A 19,649-nucleotide genomic window follows, 5' to 3' on the forward strand; every position below is an offset into this window, starting at 1 on the left:
TAAGTGAACGTATTCACTTATCATTATCAACTGTTATAGATTAAACCTGGTTATATAGTAAACCAGATTAGATGGTAAACACGTGTACTTTCTGTATAAAATGAATAATAGCAGCCAGGTACAGATACATTGTGTTACTTGAAAGCTGTGGTTACTGCGTATACCGTTTACGCGCAAATGCCGTAAAAATAGAAACATTGCTGTAAAATTAGGTCACTTATTTTTACAGCAATATTTCTGTAATATAATAAAATCTGAAAATTGAATGTTTCTGTTCTTTACTTGCAAAATTTTTTTACACATGCTTCATGTAGCCTCGAAAATCCAGCAGAAGACTGTTTCTTTTATATAGGACTTTAGTAGCTTGAATAATGAATGAGTCTAATCTGTAATCGGTCAGAAGTAAGAGCAGCTCTGGTAGTGATTTTCACCAACTATCCCGTAAAAATGGGGCAGATGGTAAACGACAGTACGGTATAGTTGGGAAACTACATGAATAGATGTTGATATATTATTTCTTTCACAAAATAAGTAACAAGCAATATTGTCTATTGTTATGTCGTTGTCGTATACATAGAAACAAATTAATGCAACGTTTTGATAATTTATTTATTTGTTGTAAAAACGCTAATTAGATATAATTGCTGTAAACTAGATTTCTCGGCAAAGACTATAATTGTTCTATTTGATAAAATTCAAGGACAAATATGTTTAAACGAAATTACTTCTCACAAATTTCATTCAGTGTATTAAATCAAATAGTGCTTCAATTCTTAAAATACTTTAAATTAAAGGGCAGGATTAAAGCTCGATATCGCACCAGTAATACAAATACTAAATTAAGTTTATGGTTTTATTTTTTCAACAGTATTTAAGTCAACGTAGTTTCTATAAAATATGATCCAAATTATAAGTATTATTGATTTAAGGTATTTATTATAAAATAAATAAATTTTATTCATTTTTGCATTAACCCCCATCAGTCGAGGTGTGACGCAGCGCTCACTTGAGAGAGGATAAAACATACGTTTTATCCTCTCTCAAGTGAGCGCTTCATCCTTTAAACGTATGTAAATCACAAAATTTCTCTCTGAATTCGTTACATCAGGCTTTTTTCTTATTTTGTTTACTAACTTTTACTAAAAGTCGTAAAACGAATCAGAAATCTCAATGGTTGAAGAAGAGATACATAATTTAATCGTTACCAAATGTATTTTAAACAAATAGAATTCTTCACAAAAATAAAAAAATCTAGCAACAAGTTGCATAACTTTCCCGGCTGTTACGAGATTTTATCTTAAAAAAACATTTATACTGTATTATTAATGGTAATGAATAAAATTATGTGACGCCATTTGTTACGAGATTTTGTTATAAAAATCTTTTTATATTATTAATTATTATAAAATGACAAAAAGCCTAACTTTTAGGGAAGTTTTATTTTAAAAAATTGGAAATACTAATAACGAAAAAAATCTTCATTAAGTCTGACCCCACTCGAAATATGACACATGATTTCCGTCTGGTCTTCACCTCTTCGATCTTTAATCACCAAAATTTAATGGCATCAATGACACTTATTTACAAGCCTCTGTATCAATTTTTTTTTCTTAATCTCACCTCATCTTGAGATATTAAACGGAATAGACGTGAACACACAAAAACATCCACCAAATTTATCCCCCATTTTTTTTGGGGTCCAGGTCTCAAAATGTGATGATTTCCAAAAACTCAGAAGATAAAATTTGACACGATCCAATACTTTATGTGTACTTGTTAAGCTCGAAGTCCGAAAATGCTCATTGAGTGAAAAAATTGATCACAATGCGTTCCGACTTCTCATAACGCGATCGGATCCAGTCACAACGCGAACAGGGAAAACAAGTGAAAACTACTCCGCGCGCGGCGGTAGTATCAATACGGTTGTAATTAATTAATACGAGATACGGCCGCATTTCTTTATACAGTATAGTAAGAATGTAGCGAAAATGACATCACTAGCAGTTATTGCTACACGTCGCTACATTATGAATTGAGGCGTAACTTGCAATTCGTATAGCTATGAGCGGGAAATAGTGAGATGCATTTCTTAATTCACGCTTTAATCCAACTAAACAGTTGTTTTGCGACGATTTTTTTAATCCTAAAAGAACTAATGGATGTCCTGTAGAAAAACCCTTTAGGAGAGTGAAATATTACCGATCTTTGAGAAAATTTTTCCGTGGAGTCATGAAATCTTCTGTTCCCTTTTAGAAAATGGATACGGTGACACAAACAATTAACTTTAAAACGAAAGGTTAAATAAAGCATAGGATTTTACTTACTAGCAATAATTGTATAATAAACGTAACTCTCTATTTTATAATTCATAGTCAAGAAGATAATTTTCTGTTAATCGTTTTGTTTATGAATCCTTGAACCTACAAATAACACTAAAATCCTTGATACCTAAAACGTATTATACATTTAAATCAAACAAATAAATTTATTTGTAAGCTACGTTGTCAATTGGTTGCAAATTTGCTCTCAATAATGACAGTCCCACAGAGACTAACTCCAGACAAATTTTTATATTTATATTAGTAAAAATAATGATAATTAGAAATTTTTGTCTTAGAAATACGGTTAACGCTGATTCAATATAACGCGGTCTGCTCGAAACCTAAAAAAACTTAAAATTTACGCTGATTCAAATTATCGCGGCATTTCATTGATTCGTATATAATACAATTTTACGAACACGAACCAATCAGAAAAAGGTGGCAATTCGTCATAGCGCTGTACTTACTTTAAATCTATGTTTGTTCTGTGCAATTTTTGAAAAAATGTAGCACCGTAGATGCCATAGGCAATATCGACTTGGCTTGGCAAGAATTAACTGATAAATGCATGAACGGAGTGTGGAAGAAGTTAGGGCTGAAGGTATCCAAGAATTCTCAACGAGATGAGCCTATTGCTCTATTGTTATGTTGACCGAATTGTTAACCTAATCGATACAGCAGAACTAGGAGATGTAGACGCAGTGGCGTAGCGTAGTGGGAGCGGCAGGGGCGGCCCGCCCCGAACGGCACCTTTAGGGGCGGCAAAATTTCACAATAAATGCACAATACACAATACACCTGTACAATACACAATAATAATAATTGTTCTTTGCCGAAAAGTTCTTTAGAATTACTGTATATTTTAGTCTTTTGAATTGAGATACCTAAATAAGGGGGCGGCGAAATTTTCCTCCGCCCCGGGCGGCTGACACCCACGCTACGCCACTGTGTAGACGAGCAGGATATTGAGCAGTTACAGCAGGTTTCTGGCGAGAGCCTTGCCAACGATGACCTTCAAGAACTGACAGAACAAGAAATTCGTGTAGAACTGGAAAATACAGTAGAGCATCGATTATCCGACTCCCGATTAACCGACTAATCGGTTAACCGACCGCGTTCTAGTTGGCAAATTCAAATGTCCGCTAGTGATGTGGCGCTACAATATTTGGTTATGTCTTGGCTACTTTAATATTATTTTTGTTAAATTTTTGCATGTTTTAGCTGGCAGCACTGGCTCGACCATGAAGGGAGGTTAGTATTTAAACCAGGCCTAATACACTATACTAATAATGTATTTTTTCATACTTTTCGGTTATCCGACTTTTCAGTTATCCGACCAACCCCAGTCCGCAATTAGTCGGATAACGATGCTCTACTGTAGTGAGTCTGAAAACGAAGAACGCAAATAATTTCTTTACAGATTTCCTTAGTAAAAGTTTGGTAACGATAACAGAAATCGTTGATCAAATTGTAGCGAATGATCCAGATTTTGAAAGGAGTGCAAAAGCAAAACGAGGCGTTTTGGATGCGATCTTCTGCTATCCACATTTGCTTCAGGAAAGGGGAAAAAAAGCGACAAATGAAACTTTATCGCAAGAAACGAGAATTTCAGAAGAGCCAGGACCTTTATCACAAAAATCGAACTTTACATTTCTGTTTGCATATGTTTGCGTTATTTAACATATATTATTATGCAAATTAATATAAAATAACTTTCGTTAAAATTAAAGTAAGATCTGTTTACTTTTGGTCGCGTGTTTCCCTTTTTTTCTGTTTAGGCTTACTCTATGTTAAAATGACCTCGTTTAACGCTGTTTCGTTTAGAGCTTTGACCTCTATGAACACATATCCCGCGTTAAGTGTGGTCTTACTGTATAAGACTTAAATATAAGATTAATGAGGCAGTTTATTTTTGCATAATTCTCCATGTAGATTAGAATTTGATTTTACTTTAATTAATGAGGAATTTATTACTTATTTTTGTACAGATATTTTATCACAGTTATTATCACATTGGCTGCAATAATAAGCGTTCACAACGCATAACATTTTCAGATTTGCGTTATTAAAAGAACATCGACATGAATTTCGCTTTGTGGTCTTGTTGAATATGCCAAATCATGTCTTTTTTGAAAGTGCCACACACGAATTTCGTGTTGTGACTGGATCTGAAAAGTTGGAACGTGTTGTGATCGATTTTTTCGGTCAAAGATAGTTATCGGACTTTGAGTCTAACATGTACTGTACATAATAACTGAGGAAGAAATGATAAACAGAAAAAGTGTATTACTGTTAAGTATGAAAGAAAACAATAACAGCTATTGACTTTCGGGCATCCAATGTTTTTGGTGTCTCTTTGGTTTCATTTTTATTCGGTGTGTTCATCGCTGTCTTCATTTACGCCAACAGACTAATGGTAAATGATTATGAGTTATGGTGAGTTTTCACAAATTGGAATTTCACTAGTCATTTTTTGATATTTTCTTTTCGAGTAAAAGCCTTTATTTTTCCTCTCTGTTTTGTTTCTGGTGTCGCATTGGGTTGGAAGTCAGAGATATTCTTTTGCATCAATCCTGAGGTTGTTTCGGATTCCTTCCATCAAACGATTTTCTTTTATATGGTTTCAAGTAGAAGAAATTTGTCAAAGCTTTTAAAGTTTCTTAGTTCTATTTTATCGTTAATATTTAAATAATTTTCAGTATCAACTAGGGTTTCTCATTTCTCGGTCTTTTGCTTGTCCCGGAATTCCGGGATAAAACTGAACTGCTTCCCGGAATCCCGGGAAATTCCGGGACAAAATTAATTATTTTTAAGATATACAAAATATCTTGAAATCAAATGATGTAATTATTTTTCATTTTTTAAAGCAATTTAATACGTTCTGCAACCTCCAAAATCATATTAATAATGCTGTGTAAAATATATATTAAAAATTACCTTTGAATTACGTAGAAATTTTCACAAATAGAAAAAATTTATTAAAGTTTGCTGGAAACTGCATACAACAACAACAAAATGCCTTTCAATTGAATTGAAAATTTAAAAAAAAAAAAAAAAACTTAGATCAAACTTCTAACTTAGAAGGTAATTTTTATTTTTTTAAATAAAATATAATACAAAATATTGTAAATTTTTATAAGATTTTAAAAAGCATAGATGGTCAATACACCACTCCGATCACTTAATCTAATTCTTATTTTAGTAATGAAAAGTCTTGCTACCGAGAATGCCTTTTCCAATTCAATTGATGTGATTGGAATCGTGTTTAATGCATTTAAGAGAAGACAAATATTATGTGTTTTTCATCTGTATCCTGAAAGATTTCTAATTCGTTTTCGAGATTGTAGACCTTCTTTTGTTCTCTAGTATTCTTGATTTGTCTACCTCAACTGCTTTAATAGAAACATCATAGCCCAATAATTCGGCAGTTCGTTCGTCTTTAATAATCAGGTTATGAAGAAAAACTTTATACTTGCAGACTTCGTACTCGTTTGTGTCCCTGCCCAATTTGCACAACCTGGCGTTACGCAGTTATTGAAGTTACTGGGCATGGTTAAAAATTAAGACAACATAATCACAATTATTACAAATATTACAGGTAAAGAATTTTGAGTCCTGCCACAAATAAGCTACGTATTGATTATTGACCATTTGTGATGTGCCATAACGAGCAAAAATTTAAAAAACTAATAAGTAGGTTTAAAATTAATAAATACAAATGAATTCTGACAGTTTACGAGTTAATTATACTTTCTATTTGCAAAATTTCCTCAATCTTAACGCAAAATAAGAAAAAAGTGAATTTTTAAGAAATTTGCGGGATTTCCCGAGATGAGGAAAATTTCCCGGGTTAAAAAAACAACTGGGATCCCGTTTGAGAAACTCTAGACGTAAACCTGCGGTATACCTGTATTTTATTAATTTTTTTATATTTAATTTTAATTTTAATTACTATAGTTATAAATGAAACTTTTGTAATTTTTTGCTTGTTAAAAATGGTGCATCTGATTCATCATCTCTAATCGCTAATATTCTCTACATAAATTACTTAGAATTTATTATTGCAATGAAATATTTTTATTGAGTTGATTTACTGGTAAAAAATAATCGATGCTAAAAGTCACCACAAGGTGAAAAATGGCGCTTTATTTGCTAATAGTTTAATTGTTGCACATTTTTAAAAGTGATTATTAATTATATTTACAAGAAAGAAGGTACTTTTGTTTGCTATATGCAGCCAAAAAGTACGTTTTTTCTTACAATTTTTGAATTGAGGAGCAGAATTGTGAAATTATTCCTAACGATATGTATGACAAGTAGATAACACCACTGAGCATTGGTAGTTGATTGTAGAAACTGTTTACGCCTGATCAATAGGTTGGCATAGTACAGTTTTCCATGTTTTCTTCACGTGTCCAACACCTAAAGAAAGAGCCAGTTTCATATTGTTTCCCCTTGGCAGAACGCCTGTGTGTTGTGTTGCATCAATCCAATCCGAATGCATTTATTATAATTATAATTTTAAAACGAAAAATACAAGAAACAACAGGAAATAATTTATTTAATTTTATCCGATTTTAGTCAATTTAGGTATTGATATTCCGAAACAGAAAGTTTTAGTAATATAAATGAGTCGTCCAAATTAGATAAGTTTGAGGAAAAAGAATAAGTCAAGAAAGATTTTTTAATTCCTAATTTAACGTAGAAGTGGAGACAAGCGATCACTTATTATTATTTATACGTTTATATCTCCGCTTGTCTCCACTTTTACATCTCTATGCTCATGCGCGTAGATAATACTTAATTTTAAAAATGTTTTCAAATTTTACGTTAAAAGTTTGTATTCTTTTTCTGTCAAGTAAATGTGTTGGCGTGAACGCCTATGTTTTTAAGTTATTTCACAAAAAACATTAAATTTGATTTCATATCCTTTGCGTTCCGAATCATCATTTACAATTTTCTCGATTTCCTGCAAATCTTCTGCATCTGATTCATCATCTCTAATCACTAATATATCTTTTGGATCATCCATGTCTACTGTCAATTCTCCTACTTCTGGCTCATCCTTCTTATCCATGGATTCTCGTTGACCATAACTAATTTCTTCAGTATCTTTACCTGTTAAATAAAATATAATTTACAAAAGAAAAAAGAAAAAAATTAAATAAAAATCAAGGCTAACCTTCTCTTAGCGTATCGACTAATAAAGAATCCCTCTTAAAATAATTTCTTACAAGCTGCAAGAATGCCAAAATGATTTGCAACATAGAAGAATGGGCAATTTTTTAAAATAAACTTACCAGAATGACAAGAATCACATTAAGAATTGTAGAAATGATGCAAAATTTACACAATTTTTCAAAATACGTTTTCTCTGCTTTGAGCTCGTAAGGATAGAATAAGTTCTTTCCCATTATGCTAAATTTCTTTATTATGTAGAAGAATTTGTAAGTTGTTATCTTCATGCCACGAAGGAATTTGATCGTTAGTGGCTTAATTTGCGCCCAGCAACGTATACAAAATGTGTTCAGATGCATCTGCCTCCCTGAACAAATTTCGTTTGATGGAGGTATGCATTGAAAATATTGCCAAAATGTATCCGTGTATAATTTCATTCTCGATCGAATTTCAATTAATACGGGCACAACTTTTAAATTTTGTAAATATTTCTCAGTTAACTTTTTAGTTTTTTGTTGAAATTTCTTTAAAATTTTAGTGAAATCTGTAAATAAATTGTACGAATGGAATGATATAAAAGTAACTGATGCAGGTTCAAATTTAGACGTGTTGTAATCCTAAGCTATAACACATAGAACCCTTCCTCCTCCATTAAATAATAATAAATTTAAAGATATAAGGCCTTTAATTGAAGCCTCTCAGCGTGAGACATATGCTATAAATTGTTTAAATTCAGCTCTAACGAAATGATAAAATATGCTTACATTCACGTTTTGAGTTTGATTCGGGTGGAACGTCTTCTTGTGCATTATCTGCAAACAAATGAATGAATATAAAATAAAAATTTTATTTATGAATTTTATTTTTATTATTAGTTACCTTCCTTAAAAAATTCAAAACAAACATTTTCTGAAATTGCTGAAAAAACGATAAGAAACAAAAATATGTCTCGAAGATACATGGCTGCATAAACAATTAGTTGATTTTCTAACAACAAAACATTTGTAACAATGAGGATTTTGACAATCCACTCTATTATTTTTCAAAAACATTTTCAAAAATTTCAGACTGGATCGTAAAGTCATCCTAGTGTTTTCGCGATCCGGGTTCGAGTTTCATTGACTCGAAAATTTTCGTGATGTGTTGATTCAGATATGCTAGGTAAACAATTTAGCATCTCCTATTAAGGGACCCACTAGTTCATAAAACCCCTAAACCTCGGTCGTGGATTTGCATTCCACCAACACGGAGTTTTCTGGGTTTTCTTTGCTTGTCTAACACAAGTTTCCCATAGAAAGTCCTCACGGGAAGCACACATTTTTCTGACAGATCACCGAAGACTCGAGCTACCTTTTTCCATTAACAACCAACTAACTAAAGTTATAAAGTTTTCTCGGAATTTAATATTTCTTATCAACCAAATTCATTTATTATAAATTTTAATAGGTTTATTTGATATTTAAAAATTGAATAAATTGAATTATATACCCGAAATTGTAAGGAAAAACAAAATACTTCTAACAAGATGTAATGCCCTACAAATTTCTCATGAACTTTTATCACAGAAAATGCTCAGTAATAAATTATTTCCACTCGACTCATATCATGGATTATGATTCGATTATGATATCGATATTAAGATTCACGTTTCCCCATTTCTTACAACCATAATTTTAAATAGGAATAAATTTTTGCAATTCTTTTACGTTTGTTAAACTCATGCTTTACGAAATATATTCGTCTTCGAGCAGGTTTCATTCGGTACAAGTTCGTATCTCGTTATTTTTCATTTATTTATAATTAGGGTTTCTCATTTCCCGGTCTTTTGCTTGTCCCGGAATTCCGGGATAAAACTGAACTGTTTCCCGGGATCCCCGGAAATCCCGGGATAGAATTAATTATTTTTAAGATATACAAAATATCTTGAAATCAAATGATGTAATTATTTTTCATTTTTTAAAGCAATTTAATACGTTCTGCAACCTCCAAAATCATATTAATAATGCTGTGTAAGATATATATTAAAAATTACCATTGAATTACGTAGAAATTTTCACAAATAGAAAAAATTGATTAAAGTTTGTTGGAAAATGCTTACAACAAAAATGCCTTTCAATTGAATTGAAAATTTAAAAAAAAGAACTTAGATCAAACTTCTAACTTAGAAGGTAATTTTTATTTTTTTAAATAAAATATAATACAAAATATTATTGTAAATTTTATAATAAGATTTTAAAAAGCAAAGATGGTCAATACTCCGATCACTCAATCTGGTTCTTATTTTAGTAATGAAAAATCCCGCTACCGAGAATGCCCTTCAATGCCGATTGATGTCAGTGGAATCGTCTTTAAGACGATTCCACTTGCACGATTGCATTAAAGACGATTGCATTTAAGAGAAGACGAATGTTATGTGTTTTTTCACCTGTAGCCTGGAAGATTTCTAGTTCGTTTTCGGGATTGTACTACTTCTTTTGCTCTCTAGTATTCTTGATTTGTCTACCTCTGCTGCTCTAATAGCGGCATCAAGCTTATAGCCAGATTATTCGGCAATTCGTTTGGGTTTAATAATTAGGTTTATTAAAAAATATTTCATACCTGCATACTTCGTACTCGTTTGTATCCTTGCCCAATTTTCACAACCCGGCGTTACGCAGTTATTCAAGCTACTGATGGTTAAAATTTAAGACAGCGTAAACACAATTGTTCCAGATATTACAGGTTCTGACAAGTAAGGAATTTTTAGAATTTTGCCACAGATAAACTACATATTGATTATTGACCATTTGTGAAATGCCTTAACAAAAAAAAATTAAAAAAACTAATAAGTAGGTTTAAAATTAATAAATACAAATTTATTCTGACAGTCTATGACTTTATTATGCTTTCTATTTGCAAAATTTCATCAACCTTAACACAAAATAAGAAAAAAAGTGAATCTTTAAGAAATTTGCGGGATTTCCCGAGATAAGAAAAATTTTCCGGGTTAAAAAAACAATCGGGATCCAGTTTGAGAAACCCTAGTATCAACATTAAGGCATCTCCTATTAAGGGACCCACTACGAAGCTTGAAATTCTTAGTTGACAGTTTTATCACGCACCACGTACGAAGCTTGAAATTCTTAGTGGACAGTTTCATTAACTTACAATGTAGCAACAGACACTACATTGTAACTTCATCTTATCGACAACATTTACGTCTTTTTCTTTGAGATTGTAGAATTTACAATCATTGGTTTCTGTTTATCATCAGAACAATTTTATCTGTTCGTGCATAGCCTACTTGAAATGAGGATGAGGTTTCACCTGCTTACGGACAGGAAACCATTATACGTTGTTCTTGGAAGAAAAAGGCACTGATGTTTAGGGTTTTGCTTCGTATTTATGATTTCTGGCTATAGTTCATCTTATTTTTTACAGTTCCAATCATAGTCAAGTTGTTTTGACATAAAAGTTAATTTGTAAATGAAACAGACGAAAACCAATTAATTATCCATCGTAATATTAATATACGAAACCGCGATTCAATGACCTTGACAAACGCTCTGGGTCTAGTATGTAACATACAAGGTCCAGCAGGTTAGTCAGTCAAATACTCGAGGAATGAAATAACTTCCAGTCTAACATAGAAAACATTTTTAGACTACACTTCCTTGGACTTTTCGCATTTATTCTACTGTCTACATTCATTTATTATACACTCTATTTTAAATCAGTCTCAAAATGATTCAAACGTTTCGTCCAACTGCAGAATATTTTAAAATACTAGAGCTTTTTGTACATCTCTACAAAATCTTTGAACTTCAGAATCGGTGCTAGTTTATTCAGTCCTTTTCTTGCTAGTCTTATTCTAGCATCATCAAAACGAAGAGCTCTTTGCAGCAACAGAAGTCCTCGGTGGCTCTTAGTAAGAGCAAATTTTTCCGGGTTGGATTCCGAACGGATAGGAAAATTCTCAGGAATTTTTTGGGGGTAGTCCGTCTGAATATGTCGGGCCACGTCCCTTATCACGCGGCCGCCCCTCTGTGGGCCAGGCCGGATTCATAATGGACTTGCTAAAATAGGCCCTCTTAGAGCCCACAGGGCGGAAAGAGTTAAAAAGAAACCCTGCCAAAAAAGAAAGGATTTGCAGCCCTTTCCAAAAAATAGCCTGTAGCACTTGATTGAAAAAAGAATCATCCAAACCAAGATTGGATGGTTTTTTTTCAGTCAAATTTGTCAAGAATTGCTTTGATCATTAGTGGGGTGAATTTTTTTTATTCAGTCAAGTTGGTTTATGTTTGACACGTTTGGGATCCCTATTGGCTTTTGTGTTACTGTAGTTCTGCCACTGAATAAACCAACATCAACGTTTCATATCTTTCTTTTAACAAACATTAACAACTTTTATCTTCTGAATGTTCATTTTGCTCGTATAATATTAAACATCAGCTTGAATGTATGAAAAGTAATGGAAGGACTTTGTACATTTACAAATTGAACCGAATTATACAAAATGAAAGTCGAATGTTTTTAATAAAAACTGTAATAAAATTTACGATGAAATTTCACTAACACTATCGGTGGAGAAATAAAACTGGCTCACTTCGATGAAACTTTTGCACAGTTGGAAAGTCAAGCTCATCCTATGGTTGATGTCAAACTTATCACCAACTACATTTCATTCTTAACTTGCTACTGACATCTAAATGTATCTCACATCAGTAGAACATTCAATGTTATCTGGCAGCTCGAGAAATCTGAGTGCTGCGCTTGCCCGTAGACTCCATAAAGGGTTAATATTTAAAAGTTTGCTTTTAAATATTTATAAAATATTTTATAAAAGTTTTATTTGCTTTCGAGTAAACCTAAATTAAAGTTTATTTATTATTATTTAGGGGAAACGAATGGATGGCTGACGTCTTCAAAAGATCTATGAAAATGTCGACTTATTTGGTAGCATTTGTAATCGGGAACTTTACGAAAAATGGAGATGGAAGGGTAAGTTGATATACAGGTAATGCTCAAATTAGATAGAGTTAAATAACCTAAATAAATAGGACTTAACAATTTGGGGGGGCTTATCACACCAAGGCCGACAGAAAGAAGGACTAGATCTTTTACAAAAAAGTTAGTCTTTAATAATCACATTCAAATTCAGGTAAGGATTCATTTCGGGTACAAGGACCCCCCCCCATCAGCTTACAAACGCATGGTACCAACATAATAATTATAGCATCAATAGATAGCCAATACAAAGGAAAATCTAATATATACAATGCACTGTATTTACAATTTTTAATGTAACCTTTATACTACAGAACTAAAAATATCAAGCATAAAAGTCTAATACAATAGCAATGTGGTATAACATATTATTTGGGACCAGTAACTGTCTTATTTTCTCCTACATTTTCCAAATTCTGGTAGACGGTTCCACTATTTTCCCCACGTTGTTATTAATTTTAATTCTAACGTGGGACTGAAGCTACATGAGAGATGGATTGACATCTGTCTTACATAACGTTGAAACAGATGCTGAACAGATGTCGGTGTATAGTCACATATTGTAAAATAAATTGTAACAAGACTTCACAGTCTTATGGATCAGGTGCATCTGTATTCGTTTAATATCTGGAAACCAATTATTTTAATAATAATAAGTACATTGTTAGTTTCCCTCCCTTTTGGTTTATAATTTACTTTAAAATATTTATTATTAACAGTGGAACCGTCTACCAGAATTTGAAAAATATAGGAGAAAATAAGACAGTTACTGGTCCCAAATAATATGTTATACCACATTGTCATTGTATTAGACTTTTATGCTTGATATTTTTAGTTCTGTAGTATAAAGGTTACATTAGAAGTTGTAAATACAGTGCACTGTATATATTAGATTTTCCTTTGTATTGGCTATCTATTGATGCTATAATTATTATGTTGGTACCATGCGTTTGTAAGCTGATGGGGGGGGGTCCTTGTACCCGAAATGCATCCTTACCTGAATTTGAATGTGATTATTAAAGACTAACTTTTTTGTAAAAGAACTAGTCCTTCTTTCTGTCGGCCTTTCGTGTGATAAGCCCCCCAAATTGTTAAGTCTTATTTATTTAGGTTATTTAACACTATCTAATTTATAGTCGTGGGCTAAAGGCGTTATTTATTATTATAGGTAATGCTCAGTAGAGATATGTTGTAGATATGTTCTTTAAAAATAGCATATTAAGCAAACTCTCATAAAGCGTTTTTTACTTTCTATAACCGCGTTATAACAAAAAAGAAGCGCTTAGTACAAAAAGTGTTAGTAATAAAGCACGTTTGAAACGAAATGAAAACGAGCAAATACTCTAAAGCTACCTATTTCATCAGTTTTAATTTTTATTATTTAATGAAAATTTTTGTTTTTACTCTTTACGACCTGTGAGCACCAAGAGGGCCATTTCATCAAACCTATATGTGTTTGGTTGCCACTATGGTATGGACGGATGACGAGGAACGAAGTCCGAAATATCCCTGACAGACTATCTACTGACATCTGGATGGCTGACGTCTTTCGAGTAAACCTAAATTAAAGTGTTGGACCATTTCCGAAAAATTCCTTGGGTTTTTCGACTGGTCCGCATTCGTTTCCGGGCTCCTCAGTACATGCTGAGGAGACCGGAAATGGTAAAAATTTAGATGACAATGAGGAAAAGTTCGCTGAGGTTGCAGTATTCAGAAAGTGACACCTAAATTGATAAGGAAAAGAAAATATGTCGAATCATCTTTGGAATATGGATTTATTTATAATAATCACAATGGGTGGGGAACAACGTCATTGCTTAATTCGTAATGAAGATTTGGCTCCAGTGAGCCAAAATGAATCCATGAACTAACACGACATTTGGATATCAAGCTTGGAGCGTACTCCAATTAAGCAAGAAAATATTTCGACTTTAAAATTTTTCAAATAAAGAAAAACAATGTTTTGATGGATTTGTTACTGTCGACGTAAAGTATTTACTTTCACGTACGAAGCTTGTTTATTTAATAGCAAAAATAAAAATCCTTACTCGATAGATCTCATTTTATCTACTGGTGTTAAAATGTCAGAAAAAGTTCTTGGGAAAAAAGAGTGGGGAAGAAATTCGTAAAATTCCTTTATCGAAGGATACTGTTTGCAAAAGAATTTCTGAAATCAGTAATGACCAATTTCAGCAGCTTATTTCGGTTTAGGGACAGCCTAGTGTTTGCAATCCAATTGGATGAAACAACTGATTTTTTAAATATGGCACAGATATTATTTTACGTAAAATATGTTTATAAAGAAAGTATATTCGTTTTGTTGCCCTTTGGAAAAAACACACAACAGAGGAAGACGTAACTTATATCTTAAATTAAATGAGTTTTTCAGAAACGAAGGTTTGCAATAGAAAAATTGCTTTTGAATCTGTACAGATGGTGCTCGAGCAATGATGGTCGAAAATGTTGTATTTTTAACAAATGTTTTTGCCACTAGCTTTAAGTTATCACTTTTATTCACTACATGATTCTTTGTGAAAAACTCGTAGCTAAAAAAATATTACTCGATTTAGATATATATCACCGGATAAGTTGAGATCAATTATGACTTTTGAAATTAATTTTTGAAAGTTACAACGATGATCTCAAAGTTAAAGATTCATAAATTGAAAGAATAGAAAAGAAAATAATGCATAAAGGAAAAAAAAGAATAAGAAAAGTTGCAACGATTGAACAAAAAATTGAAAAAGCAGTCACTCCACAAGCAATGAATTCTGCATGAAAAATTCCGTGTTCAGTTCGTCAGACGTTTGAGAATGTAATGAAGTGACTGAAGTAAAAGCAAAGATTTTGGTTCTTGCAAGAAAAGCTGGCTACGAGAAATTTGATGAGGATTAATTGATGAATTTTTGCAATCCCATGATGATGAATTAGCTTTAGGTAAACTCGAACACAAACGTAGAATCTCTGATTAAGATTATGAAGAAGAAAAGAGAAAGAAAACTATGGACAATGCTAAGATAAAATAAATTAGGAACATTGCAGACAAGAAAGCATGCCCCTAATTTTATCACTTAAAAAATGCTGTCACATAAGCTTGGCACGCTTAAAGGTGATGTACGAACGGTCGGATGGCCAAACGGTTAAGATATCAATTATTAATTTGAAGGCTTGGGAACAAATGCGGAGGATCGAAAACACCCAGTAATTTTTGGAGGTGGTCTGTTTCGAATACGCTGGGTCCCAATCCATTGTGGGCCTGACCAAAATTATAATGGACTGGATTAAAGGTTATCTTAGTTACCACAGGCAAAAGGAGTAAAAAAAAAAAAAAAAAAAATTGATGAGCGAGCGTCAACTACGAAAAAGCAAACGGAGTTCCATGTTAAATTCCTTTAACCCAGATATATTTCCAGTTCTATCAAAGATTTTCATATCAGGAATTCTTAGTGTGAAAGTATTCAGAAAAATAAAATTATCATCCATGCACATCCGAAGATAGATCATTTTACACTACATACTTTCTAGAGAATGGCTCCTTCGTCCTCCTTTATCACCAGCTACTACCAATCATATTATACAATCTTTTTATCCTCTTTTGTTGATACAATAAAATTCTTCACCATATTATATCTTAGTTCAAATTTTATTTATTTACTTTTAGATTGCTGTTTATTACTAATGTAAACTTGTTCGCAATTGCCATATTTTTCTATCTGTAAAAACTGTTTGGATAACTCAGTCGTATTGTAATTTTTCCCGTTGAAATCAATGAGATTTGCTTATTCGTTTAACGTCTTTTCAAGTTTTATGACAGTTTTCAGGAACTAGTTAAAGTCGTTATGCAAGGGATAGCTCTAGTTATAAAAATAAATTTGTAAATATTGTAACAAGTAAAAATATTTTTCATAACTTTTCATCAAGAATAAATGTAGACATTCTGACATAAATATGACTTTTTATTTCGAATTATGTTTCAGATAACAATCTGGGCCTCTCATGGGACAATTGAAGAAACGGATTACGCTTTGGAAATATCAAACGAAATATTAACATTTTTCGAACGTTTATTTCATGTGCCTTACGCCGCTCCAAAATTAGGTAAGGATTGTTTAAATTAAAATATTATGTACATTTCATAAAAAAATACCTAAAATAACATTGATTCATAAAATATTAATTAGTGAATCCCAAAGTTACTGTAGCACCTACTAATTGAATAATTGAAAGATAATTATATAATATAAACATTTAAAAAATGATAAAATTTCAGTAATTGAAATAAAGTTCTGGAACTTATATATAAAATTTAAAAAATAGTATATGAGGTTAGTTAAATTATTGTATTACTAATTTATAAGTTTAAACAATTAATATTTATATAAATATTATGTTGTTGTATATTGCGTTTTTCAGCAAGTGGTGTGTTCAGAATGTTTTTGTAGTTTTATTTTTTCCAGATCTACTTCTGGTAAACCTATTTCTAATGTTTTTAAAGCATTTCGTTACTTCCATTGAACCTGTAAATTAATACCAGCAAAAGGATTCAGGAATTACCGGAATTACCTTATTATTATTATTACTACGTATTATTCAAATTGAGTTTTAATACGAAATTCAAATCGTTAACCATAACTGTATTTTAGATATGGTATTGGCTAAAAGTTTCCAAGTGAGTGGAATGGAAAATTGGGGATTAATTATATACGCCGAATACGCAATTCTCTTTAAAGAAGGAAAAGACGATGCTGATAAAAAAGATAGTATTATGAAACTCGTAGCACACGAAATTGGACATCAGGTGAGTAAAAGAATTTCATTTTGTATTGCATTTATTTTATAAATATTTCATAGGATAACTATAAAATTTTTAATTAATATTATTAAAGCAGACAATATTTTTTAAAACGATTATAAAAAATAAAAGTTTAAATAAATGTTTCTATTATTTTGAATAGTGGTTTGGAAATCTTGTGACGATGAAATGGTGGGACGATATATGGTTAAACGAAGGATTGACAACTTACATGGAATGTGTGGCTTACGAATCAATTTATCCCGAATGGAATAAGGTAAAATAAATTTTATTTGATTTGGATATTAGAAAAATCAATAGACATTACAATGAACAATATTAAATTGTATCTGATAAAATAGTAATATTTTGTTTAAAAATAAATTAATCGAAATTAGTTTGTGAATACGAATCTCGTAGAATAAAGGGAATGACTCAGAGTGAGGAATTATAGGCATTAAAATAAATATTGAAACAAATTAAAAACAAAAACTTACGTGCATAAAAGCTTTCTGGTTGTTAATTTCGTTGTTTCACTTTCTGCAACGCCATATGTGTTTCTGCGGATTTTCGAATATAGTATTTATAAACAATAGACATGTGGGCAAAACGGTTAAGGCGACAGTCTACAACTATGAAAACCCGAAATCAAATCTGGACGGGTAAAAATATCCAATAGATCAGAGATGGACAACCCGCGGCCCGCGTCGCATAAAATATGAATAAATATATCAATTTTCCAGCTTGAAGTATGCTGCAAAAATTCAAACGTTATTTTCTACAACCATTGTATGTGAATAGTTTTTCGCAATGAATTTTAGTAAAAATTGTGAATTTTAGTAAAAATTAAAACAAGAAACCGTCTAACAGACACATCGAATCTAATTTAAAACTAGCAGTGACTAATATTTAACCAAATATTTCCGATACATTACGTTTACTTCTGTACCAGAAGCTAAATTAAGTATACCTATGCTAGTTTATAATTACATATGAATAAAGAATTGTGATTTACCGACATTTTCCCCCTCTTTTCTCTTGTATGCAGTCCGCGTCAATTCAAAAGATTTGCAATGCGACCCTTACATAGAAAAAGATCGCCCATCCCTGCCATAGATGTTTTCGGGGAGTGGTTCGTCGCGAATATCCGTTTCTCAAAAAGAGTAAAATGAGATTTCACATACTGCCACAGAAAGTAGAGCTGCCATCTGCAGGTTTGCTTTTTGTGGCAGTATGTGAAATCTCTAAATGATCTACAATATTTACAAATAACCTGCTGAGAACCTATATCAAGTGACCTTGTTTGAAGGGCCCTTAGAGCCCATCAGTGGCTGAGACTACTGAACGTTGGTCATTGATCACGAGTTTGCACTTCATCTAATGGCTGTGACAGGCCATATGTGAAAATACATCGTATTTTTTTTTTTTTTTTTTACGTGCCTAACAAGGAGCTGGATGTTTATGGAAAGTATTCCTCGGGAGTGAAGTCACTCACTCCCCTTGGCAGGTCTCCCGAGAGTAGCGTTCATTTTTCCATCAATCTAATCTAATTTCTATCAAGAATTTAATGGAAAATTGTGATTTTGTTATGAAATCTTTCCATTCGTGACGGTGATGAATTTGGTCTTTTCCTCAATTTTGAAATTTACGAATTAATTTTTGCGTGATTACATCATTTGAAATTTAATAATTACAAAATACTTTTATAATTTTGCAAGGTACAGTTTTATTTTAAAATTTTTTCGCTAAATTCCTGAGCAAAGTTCTTAGAATACTTTGGCTACCTAGACGCACAGCGTCTTAACATTGGTATTGTCTTGGAGGATCCGAATTATACTCCTGTTCAAATCCTATAATTTATCACAAGCAACGTTAATCGAGATGTCGTTGCCATCCCAAACTCATGCTGATCAATCTCAATGCGAAACAAGTAAGTATAACTGTGACTGGCGCATAGCGTTAATGTGCCAGCCACAGCCTTAACTATTTTTAAAAATAAGCCAGGACGATTGAGTACAAATAAAGAAAAAATATATTTCTCTTTTAGACAATATATACAAAATGTGTCTTTTTATCCAGAAGTCCTTTCTCACGCAGTTGAGGGATAAGACAATTCCACGGCGGAGTCGACCTTTTATTTGAGGCTTCTCGTCCGCCTCACAATGTAAAATACAATAGAGAGTCGTTAATCGGAACACTGGTAATCGGAATCGCCGGTAATCGGCACGAATTTCAGTCGAACTGTGTCGTGCTGAATCGAACATTTTTGATACTAAATTTACTTCTAAAGTATAATTTTCATGTTTTTATATTCTTCAATATATTTATTTTGTTTGTACAAAATGCAGAAATAATTTTTAACGATACGATAG

At 32.1% G+C, this 19,649-nt stretch overlaps 1 protein-coding gene across 2 annotated transcripts in view; it reads left to right on the forward strand.

Annotated features, from left to right (window-relative positions):
* LOC136972740 (aminopeptidase Ey-like) overlaps positions 1 to 19,649 on the forward strand; it is a 108,714-nt gene that overhangs the window by 7,621 nt on the left and 81,444 nt on the right. For both annotated transcript variants that reach the window (XR_010880382.1, XM_067267356.1), the window contains exons 3-6: positions 12,377 to 12,479; positions 16,463 to 16,583; positions 17,129 to 17,283; positions 17,441 to 17,554. Coding sequence is in view for 1 of the 2 variants with exons in the window: in XM_067267356.1 (XP_067123457.1) it covers positions 12,377 to 12,479; positions 16,463 to 16,583; positions 17,129 to 17,283; positions 17,441 to 17,554 (493 nt within the window). In the remaining variant the exon portion in view is untranslated. The remainder of the gene's footprint in view (positions 1 to 12,376; positions 12,480 to 16,462; positions 16,584 to 17,128; positions 17,284 to 17,440; positions 17,555 to 19,649) is intronic.

The sequence above is a fragment of the Centruroides vittatus genome, unplaced genomic scaffold, assembly GCF_030686945.1.
Source record: "Centruroides vittatus isolate TY-2023 unplaced genomic scaffold, ASM3068694v2 contig_301, whole genome shotgun sequence".
In the NCBI taxonomy this organism is placed as follows: Eukaryota; Metazoa; Arthropoda; class Arachnida; order Scorpiones; family Buthidae; genus Centruroides; species Centruroides vittatus.